Source organism: Pristis pectinata, chromosome 37 (genome assembly GCF_009764475.1).
Source record: "Pristis pectinata isolate sPriPec2 chromosome 37, sPriPec2.1.pri, whole genome shotgun sequence".
In the NCBI taxonomy this organism is placed as follows: domain Eukaryota; kingdom Metazoa; phylum Chordata; class Chondrichthyes; order Rhinopristiformes; family Pristidae; genus Pristis; species Pristis pectinata.
In genome coordinates, this window is record NC_067440.1 from 10,780,421 (window position 1) to 10,790,748 (window position 10,328).

Below are 10,328 nucleotides of genomic sequence, written 5' to 3' on the forward strand. Positions count from 1 at the left end.
TCTATTGGTTACATTGTCGCTGTCAGTTACACTGTTTCTATTGGTTACATTGTAGATGTCAGTTACACTGTTTCTATTGGTTACATTGTCGCTGTCAGTTACACTGTTTCTATTGGTTACATTGTAGATGTCAGTTACACTGTTTCTATTGGTTACATTGTCGCTGTCAGTTACACTGTTTCTATTGGTTACATTGTAGATGTCAGTTACAGTGTTTCTATTGGTTACATTGTCGCTGTCAGTTACACTGTTTCTATTGGTTACATTGTCGCTGTCAGTTACACTGTTTCTATTGGTTACATTGTAGATGTCAGTTACACTGTTTCTATTGGTTACATTGTCGCTCAGTTACTCTCTCCCTCTCCCTTTGTCTCCCTCCCTCTCCCCATCCCTCCCTCACACACCCTCCCCCCTCCTCCCCCCCTCCTCCTCCTCCCCACCTCCCCCCTCCCCCTCCTCCTCCCCCCTCCCCTCTCTGTCCCGTCTCTCACTCCCGCTCCCTCTCGGAGAGGCGCTGTTTTGGGAGCCGCTGCCGCCTCTCCGGGTTTGCGCTGATCCGGAAGGCGCCGAGCGACCGAGTGCAGTGGAAAGCGAGAGTCGGCGGCTCCTCCGACCCACCATGGGCACCTACGGGCCGGCCAACGAGAAGCTCCGCAACCTGGAGGAGGTCGAGAAGGAGATCGCGCTCATTCTGCAGAGTGCAGGGGGGGATGGAGGGAGGGAGGGAGGAGGGAGGGAGGAGGGAGGAGGAGGGAGGAGGAAAGGAAGGAAGGAAGGAGAGAAGGGGAGAAGGGCGAGGGAGGAGGAGGAAAAGGGAAGGGGAGGAGGTAGAGGGGAGAAGGGATGGGGAGGGTGACATGGGAGCAAGAGGAGGAAGAAAAGGGGGAAGATTGGCGGGAGGAGGAGGGATGGAAGGAAGCAGGTGGGGAGGAAAGGGAGGAGGATAAGATAAAAGATTGGGTGGGAGGGGGAAGGTGGGGTTGGAGGAGGGGAAAGGGGGAAGGTGAGAGGGGGGGAGGGAGGGAGGGAGGGAGGGGAAGGTGGGGAAGGGGGTGAGGGGGAGGGAAGGGGGTGGGGAGGAGGGGAGGGAGGGGGAGGGGGGAAGGTGGGGAAGGGGGTGAGGGGGGGGAGGAGGGGGGAGGAGGGAGGGAAGGGGGGGAGGGGGGGGAAGGGGAGGAGGGGGAAGAGGAGAAGGGGAGGGGGAAGGGGAGGGAAGGTGATGGGGAAGGAGGGAGGGGGGGGAAGGAGGGAGGGAAGGTGAGGGGAAGGAGGGAGGGAGGGTGGGAGGGGGAAGGGAAGGTGGAGGGAGGGGGTGAGGAGGGAAAGTGAGGAGGGTGGGAGGGAGGAAGGTGGGGAGGGGGGAAGGATGGGGAAGGGAGAGGGGAGTAGAGGAGGAGGGCACAGGGGTGAGGGAGGGGGGGAAAGAGCGGTCTGAGGGATGGAGAGAGGGGGTACGAGGGGGAGTCACTGCAGAGGATAAAGAGGAGGAACAGAAGCGAGAATCTGATTCAGATGAAAATCCCTGTTGCACATTTACAAACAAATTAGGAACTGGATCTGCAGCCCCTCGTGAGAGGGGCCGTGCCCCCCAATCCAGCGGTGTAAAAGGAACAAGTAATAACTAACGTTGAATGAATTAACACACAGCTTACAATGAACGGTCATTATCTTCCGGCAGAAAACCCCAGTGGGGAAAGGTGGTCTTCTTGTGACGGACAAAGAACTTAAAAAAAAATAATAATTGGGTCAAAGGTTTATAATGTTCCTGAAACAAAGCAGTAGGGCTGAGGATTGGCATGTTTGCAGATTCTGCAAACAGAAATAAGGAACCGGGGATCAGAACGCAAGAGTAATCTAGCAGGACTCATAGAAATCCCCACGACCCAGTGGACCTGCCTCTCAGGGGTCTTGGTGACTGTGGAGGATGGTGGATGCACTAGCAATTTGTAGGTGACACTGAGATATGTGGTGACATTGGCAGTGAAAATTGTTTTCAGGAATGACAGAGGGATCTTGATCAGCTGGGTCAGTGGGTCGAAGACTGGCAAATGGAAACTTGGATAAGTGTGAGGTTAGGAAGGGCAGGACTTTCACAGTGAACGGCAGGGCTCTGGGGAGTGTTGTAGGACAGAGCGACCTAGGAGTACAGGTACAGTGTTCCCTGAAAGTGGTGTCACAGGTAGACTGGGTGGTGAAGTAGGCATTTGGCACACTGGCCTTCATCAGTCAAGGGCACTGAGTATAGAAGTTGGGACGTTGTGTTGCGGTCGTACAGGACATTGGTGAGGCCGCATTTGGAATATTGTGTTCAGTTTTGGTCACCCTGCTGTAGGAAGATGCCGTTGAGCTGAAAAAGAGTGCAGAGGAGATTTATGAGGATGTTGCCGGGACTCGAGGGACTGAGTTATAGAGAGAGAGATTGAGCAGGTTGGGACTTTAATTCACTGGAATGCAGGAGAATGAGGGGTGATCTTACAGAGGTGTATAAAATCAGGGGTGTAGATAAGGTGAATGCACACAGTCTTTTTCCCGGGGTTGGGGAATCAAGAAACTAGAGAGCACAGGTTTAAGGTGAGAGGGGAGAGATTTAATAGGAACCTGAGGGGCACTTTTTCACCCAAAGGGTGGTCCGTATATGGAACGAGCTGCCAGAGGAAGTGGGTGAAGCAGGTACATTAACAACAGTTAAAAGACGCTTGGTCAGGTACATGGATAGGAAAGGTTCAGAGGGATATGGGCCAATGGGACAAGCTTAGGTGGGAATCTTAGTCATCATGGACCAGTTGGGCCGAAGGGCCCTGTTTCCCCTGCTGTGTGACTCCATGACATTGGTTGTTAAAATTCCATGAATTCCAGAATAATTCCCACAGTTTGGAAGGTAGCATATGTATGTTGAAGGAAGGAGGGGGAGAGTGTTAAAAGGGGGTCACTGCTGGCAAGTTTAACCAGAGGAGAGCAGCAGAATGTATGCTGTGTCTCTCCCCCCTAGTTACAGCAGTTTGGGGAACAGAAATTTGCCCCTCCGTGGGGCTCCACCAAAACAATTGAAGTACGGAATAACAATTTGCTCCTACGGAATTTATGTGAGATAAAAAAATAAATAAATAAAATTCAAAAGGAACAATAAATTTTTACCACAAAAACTGTGATCCCAACGGTTATCTAGGAACTGGACCCCACCCTCTGTAACGCGAGTGTGTGCCGTGAATAATTGTATTGAGCAAAGGCGAGGTGGATAGGTGAACGGAAAATTACTTTGCCAATTTCTTTTGGGATTTTAATTGAGGTTCCAGCGAGCAGAACTGATGCACCTGGACGTTCAGAGGAGATTTGAGAAGGTGCCACACAAGGTCCCCTGTGACTTTCTTCCTCTGTACTGGTGTTTTGAGGAATGATAGGCAAGCAGAAAGTAGTAAGTGGGTCATTTTTTGGGTCGGAGGCTGTGACTGGTGGGGCTGCCTTGCGGATTAGCGCTGGGACCAAGGCTGTTCACAAACTACGTCGGTGATTGGATGGCTTATGATGCTGCGGAGAGTCTTCAAGGGATATAGATGGAGTAAATGTCCATCTACAAGGTTTTGCAGATGGTACCACCTGTAGTGGGCCGTATCTCAATAATAGATGAGTCGGAGTACAGGAAGGAGATAGAGAGCTTAGTGGACATGGCGTCATGACAACAACCTTTCCCTCAATGTCAGCAAATCAAAAGATCTGGTCATTGACTTCAGGAAAGGGGGCGTGTGTACATGCACCTGTCTACATCAATGGTGCTGAGGTCGAGAGGGTTGAGAGCTTCAAGTTCCTGGGGAGTGAACATCACCAACAGCCTGTCTTGGTCCAACCACATAGACGCCACGGCCAAGAAAGCCCAACAGCGGCCTCTATTTCCTCAGGAGGATAAAGAAATTTGGCATGTCCCCCTTTGACACTCACCAACTTCTATTGATGCACCATAGAAAGCATCCTATCCAGATGCATCACAGCTTGGTACGGCAACTGCTCTGCCCAGGACCGCAAGAAACTGCAGACAGTTGTGGACACAGCCCAGCGCATCACGGACACCAGCCTGCCTTCCATGGACTCTGCCTATACCTCTCGCTGCCTCAGTGAAGCAGCCAGCATAATCAAAGACGCCACCCACCCAGGTCATTCTCTCTTCTCTCCTCTCCCATCAGGAGCCTGAGGGCACGTACCACCAGGCTCCAAGGACAGCTTCTACCCCACTGTGATAAGACTATTGAACGGTTCCCTTATACGATGAGATGGACTCTTGACCTCACGATCTACCTTGTTGTGACCTTGCACCTTATTGTCTACCTGCAATGCACTTCCCTGTAGCTGTGACACTTTACTCTGTTATTGTTTTTACCCTGTACTACCTCAACGCACTGGAATTGTACAAACGGTATGCAAGACAAGTTTTCCCACGGTACAGGTGACAATAACAAACCAATACAAGATATTGATATAGATGAGAGGTCAAAAGTCGAGTTTATTGTCCTCTGCACAAGTCCATGTGTGCACAGGTGCAATGAAAAACTTACTTGCAGCAGCATCACAGGCACAGAGCATCAGATAAGCAGCATTCACAAGAAAGACAAACATAAATTATACACCATTTTTACAAGAAAGAACACAATTAGAACAAAAAATTCCATTGTAGTGATCAGGGTTGTGGCAGGTTGGTTCAAGAACCGAATGGTTGAAGGGAAGTCGCCTGTTCCTGAACCTGGTGGTGTGGGGACTTCAGGCTCCTGTACCTCCTGCCCGATGGGAGCTGTGAGAAGATGGCACGGCCCGGATGAGAATCTGGGGGGAGTTGACGGGAATGTGAGAGGGAGTAGTTGGCAAGAGGATGAGGAATGGGATTGATCGGTGAACAGGCACAATGGCTCTCCTTCTAAGTCGTCAGGAAACATGAAATGTGGTGGGGACTGTAGCTGGAGAGGTTTGGGTCGGGGGGAGAGAGACAGAGGGGTTCTGGGTGGGGTGGGGGAGAGACGGAGGGGCTCTGGGTAGGGGGAGAGAAAGAGGGGTTCTGGATGGGTGAGGGGGACGGTGGGTGAGGGGTGATGGTGGGGTTCTGGGTGGGTGAGGGGGGACGGGACGGTTGTGGGTAGGTGGGGGGAGAGAGTGGTTCCAGGTGGGTGGGGCAAGGAGGAGGCGCGGAGAGATTCGGGATGGAGATGTTCTGGTTGGGGATGATGGGGAGGGGGGCATCACCTGTGTGGGGTGACGGAGGGGGAGGGAGAGTTCCTTCTTTTTAGCTCCCCCTCCCTCAACTGCTCTAACCTGTCCTCCTCTGCTCCCCCCTCCCCTCCCCCACTCCCAGGCCAGCGCCATCCTGGAGATTGTCGAAGGAGAAGCCGACGGAACGAACGCTGGACCGCCACGCCTCCCAGTTCAATGCCTCCGTGCAGCGGGTGGAGGATGGAGCTCTCCAGCCAGATCCGCTACCTCACCCAGGTGGGCACCCCCCCCCCCCCCCCCACCATCTCCCTCCCTCATCTCCCACCACCCCATCTTCCCCTCACCATCTTCCCCCCACCCCCACCACCACCACCCCCCATCTTCCCGCAACCCTCTCTCACATCTCCCCACCCCGATCCTCTCCCCATCTGCCCCCACCATCTCCCCACCATCCCCACCCCATCTCCTGATCTCCCCCCACCTCACCTACCCATCTTCCCACCCCACCTTCCCCCCACTCCCTCCCCCAACCACCCCATCTTCCCCATCTCACCTCCCCCCCACCCTCCATCTCTCACCATCTCCCACCATCTCCTTCCCTCATCTCCCACCCCCCCAACCCCAACCCTAACCCCCTCCCCCATCCCCCCCCATCTCCCCATCTCCCACCACCCTACCTCACCTCGCCCCCACCCTCCATCTCCCCTCTACCCCCACCTCCCTCCATCTCCCCCCATCCTCCAACTACCCCCCACCTCCACCTCCACGTCCACCCTATCTCCACCCCCACCCCATCTGCCTGTCTTCCATGTCTCCTCCCATCCTCAAACCATCCCATCCCGAGCGACCCACAGCGGGTAGAGTCTCTGGGCTGTATTTGGGCAGGTCAGGTTCATCAATGAAGGTTCCTTGCCATGGTCACACTACCCTGAGCGTCTAAATACAGCTCCAGAACTGTAATTTCCCCGCTACCTAACTAAACAAATCAGAATCAGGTTATTATCACTGACTACGTCGTGAAATGTGTTGTTTTTACGGCAGCCGTACAGTGCAAGACATAAAAATTACTATGATACCAAAAATAAATAGTTAGTGCAAAAGAGGAATAACGAGGTGGTGTTCATGGACCGTTCAGAAATCTGATGGCGGAGGGGAAGAAGCTGTTCCTGAATCGTTGAGTGTGGGTTTTCAGGCTCCTGTACCTCCTCCCCGATGGTAGTAACGAGAAGAGGGCATGTCCCGGGGTTGTGAGGATCCTTAATGATGGATTGTTGCCTTCTTGAGGCACCGCCCTCTGAAGATGTCCTTGATGGTGGGGGGAGGGTTGTGCCCGTGATGGTATGAGCGGGACTGTAGTTTGACATCTCCTGCGTGGTCTGGTCAACTCCCTTAAAGCTGTCCAGGTTCTGTGAAAGACAGTTGTGAGGGAGACAGGGAGAGTGACCCAGGTTCGATTCCCAGACTCCGGCGCTGCCTCTGTGTGTGTGTGTGTGTGTGTGTGTGGAGCTTGCACGTTCTCCCTGTGACCCCGTGGGCTTCCCCCCAGGTGCTCCCGTTCCCTCCCACATCCCAACGACATGCGGGGGTCGGTGGGTTAACTCTTCCCCAGTATGTTGGGTGAGGGGTAGTATGTGGGGGTGAGGGTGGGTTTGATGGGAATGTGGGGAGAATAAAATGAGATCGTGCAGGTGATTGGCATGGACTCGATGGGCGAAGGGGCCCCGTTTCTGTGTGTAATGACTCTGTTGCTCATCTGGTGCCTTTGATGCACAGTGGTTGTTACTGCAATCGCCGGTTCAAATCCCACAGTAGTGCTCGAGAAGTCTAGCCTACCTCACGGAGTTAAAGCGAACTTGGTCCAACTCCCTCCGGATCCCAGTCCTTGAAGGACAGGGCAGGGGCAGAGGGTGGGTTTCTGCTTCCCCTCCAACGCTGCTCTCTGGCCGTCCCTTGATTTCTTGCCACCCCATCAGTTAACACCACCTCAGCCTACCTCCCCTCCGCCCCATCCCTCCAAACAGCCCCCCCTCCCCCCAAACCAGCCCCCCCTCCCTCGCTCCCGACACGTTGCGGTGTGGCCCTGTGTGGCGATGCTCCGGTGTACTTTGGACGCTTGTAACCATGTTTCAAGCTCCAGGAACTATCTCATCAACTGTAACTCGCCTTCGGGTGGTCCCGAGGTTTGTGAAAGGTGCTCCCTAAATTATCTCTCTCTCTCTCTCTCTCCTCTCTCTCCGTCAATGTGTGTCTCCTGCTCTGTGTATCTCTCTCTCTCTCTCTCAACCTTTCTTCGTCTCCCACTATCTGTGTGTGTTCTCTCTCTTTCTCTCTCCACTCTCTCCATCTCTTTTACTTTCTGTTCTGGTTTGTGGTGTGTGTGGTCTGTTCTGTCTCCGTGTGTGTGTTCTGTGTGTGTGTGTCTCTCTCTCTCTGTTTGTGTGTGTGTCTCTCACTGCCCCTATCCCCGTCTGTCTGACCCCCACCCCTCCAGGTGCTACGGGACAGCCCTCACGAAGGTTCCAGCTACTCAGCTCGGAAGGCATGCTCAGATGGCGGTGAACCGCGTGGAGTACACGCACGTCAAGGTGCGGGACCTGGCCAGGACCTGTGACCAGAATGTTGGAGCAGCCGTGATCCGGGATTGCACGCGCCGTCTGTTCTGTCTTCGCTTCTCGCCTTGGCAGGGACTTGTCACCCCGCGTGGACGTCTGTGTGTGTTCCACAGCCATGGCCCCTGGCCAACGGTCTGGTTACTTCATCGCTGCTTTTTGGTCTGTTCAAACACTTGGAACGGTGCGGGTCCCCTTCACAATGTGGGGGGTTGGGGGGGAGGGGGGGAGGGGGAGTGGGAGAGCTCTGGGCAGGACAGAGGGGCAGCTTCCAGCTTTGTAACTGACTGAGGGCCCCTCCCTCAACACGTGACCTGCTCCACGGTGCCCCCCTCAGCTCAGTGCCCCTCCTCCTGTTCCCCCCTGCCTGTCCCTCCCTCTATTCCTCTCTCACTGTGGCCCTCCAACTCTCCCCTCCCTCCCTCCCTCACCTCTGCCCCTCCCTCCCTCCCTCACCTTGCCCGTCCCTCTCTCCCCTCCCCTTCAGAGGTCAGGCGAATGAGGGTTCAGGGTGAAGAGATTAGATGTGTGGGGTAGAAGGGTTGGGGGGAGGGAAGGGCTGGGTGGGGAAGGGTGTAGGGGGCTGTGGGGGAGGAAGGGTGGAGAGGGGGAGGGGGCTGGGTGGGGAAGAGAGGGTTGGAGGGGGGCCGGGGGAGGGGAATGGTGGAGGGCTTGGGGGTGGAAGGGAGGGTTGGGGGGAGCTGGGGGAGGGAGCTCGGGGGAGGGGAAGGGGTGGAGGGGCTAGGGGGAGGGGCAGGGTGGGGAAGGGAGGGTTGGAGGGTGCTGGGTTGGGGAAGAGTGTAGGGTGCGCTGAGGGTTGGGGAAGGGAAGCGTGGAGAGGGGAGGCTAAGGGTGGAGGGTGCCTGGAGGGCGGGGGAGAGAGGTGATGTAGGGTGCAGGTGGGGTGGGGGGGGGTTGGTGGGGATAGGGGTGGTGTAGGGTGCCGGTTGGGTGGGGGGGAGGGGTTGTAGAAAGGTGCAAGGACCCAGCAGTGACAACACTTCAGTCATCCTACAGACACCCCCTCATCTGGTTCCAGGCTGGTAATCCCGGCCCCCCACCCCCCTCCCCCTGAGGCACCCCCCCCCGGGACAGCCCTCGGTGAAGGCGAACACCCCCACACCCCCCCCCCCCCCACCTCCATCACCCTCCCCCCAGTCACCCTCCCGACAAGCGTGCCTCTGGTGGTGACCCAATCGATGTTGGTGCTGGTTTGACAGGGGGGTGGCGTCTGTGTTGTGACTCGCTCGCACTGTCGTCTGTTGTGGCCAGTGTATCGGGTGTCTCTGCGTCCTGTGTTGTACTTCGATGTCTGCTGGGAGCAATCTCCCCTGAAATAAATGGAATGCAATGGATCTCTTGTTGTCCGCCTTCTTGGTGATCCTTCTGAGGGATCCCGGCCAGCTCTTTAACACCTCTGCCAGTGTTGGAGGGGTTTTGTGTGTTAAACCCGGACACTGAATCGGGCTTCCACAGTCACCTCCTTAATTACGGCTCAGCTTCAGGACACACAATCTCCCGTGCAGCAGTGGTGGGTCTCTCAAACAGGCCCTGGGGAACACTTCGAGTGACAGTTCAAAGATGCTCCTCTGAACATAGAACATTACAGCTCAGTACGGGCCCTTCGGCCCACAATGGTTGTGCCGACATTTTATCCTGCTCTAAGATCTATTTAACCCTTCCCTCCCACATAGCCCCCTATTTTTCTATCATTTGTGTGTCTATCTAAGAGTCCTCTTAACTGTCCCTAATGTATCTGCCCCCACAACCGCTGCCGGCAGTGTGTTCCACGCACCCACCACTCTCTGTGTAAAAAACTTACCCCTGACATCCCCATTATACCTTCCTCCAATCACCTTAAAATTATGTCCCCTCGTGTTAGCCATTGTCGCCCTGGGAGGACTGTCTGCTCGACCTATGCCTCTTATCATCTTGTACACCTCTATCAAGTCACCTCTCATCCTCCTCTTCTCCAAAGAGAAAAGCCCTAGCTCACTCAACCTATCCTCATAAGACATGCTCTCCAATCCAGGCAGCATCCTGGTAAATCTCCTCTGCACCCTCTCTAAAGCTTCCACATCCTTCCTATAATGAGGCGACCAGAACTGAACACAATACTCCAAGTGTGGTCTAACCAGAGTTCTGTAGAGCTGCAACATCACCTCGCGGCTCCTTGAACGCAATACCCCCGACTAATGAAGGCCAACACTCCATACACCTTCTTAACAACCCTATCGACCTGCTTGGCAACCTTGAGGGATCTATGGACGTGGACCCCAAGATCCCACTGTTCCTCCCCCCTACTAGGAGTCCTGCCATTAACCTTGTATTCTGCCTTCGAATTTGATATGAAGTGTATCACTCCACACTTATCCAGGTTGAACTCCTCTGACCCCCCCCAAAAAAACCCCAGCAATTTACAGTCTTCGTGTTACAAAAGTTCTGCGCGGACTTTACAATTTCACAATAATTTGTCAGTAACCCGCTTTTGTTTGTAATATTTGATTCTTTTTTCATAATCTCTGCCTG

At 54.6% G+C, this 10,328-nt stretch overlaps 1 protein-coding gene across 1 annotated transcript; it reads left to right on the forward strand.

The window, feature by feature from the left end:
* The first annotated feature begins 438 nt into the window (after positions 1–438).
* med11 (mediator complex subunit 11) lies at positions 439–8,352 on the forward strand. Its single transcript, XM_052044537.1, is given in 6 exon segments — positions 439–698; positions 1,820–1,946; positions 5,333–5,429; positions 5,431–5,466; positions 7,682–7,735; positions 7,737–8,352. Coding segments are annotated over 6 exon segments (747 nt in total). The 5' UTR covers positions 439–619; the 3' UTR covers positions 8,091–8,352.
* Positions 8,353–10,328: the final 1,976 nt, after the last annotated feature.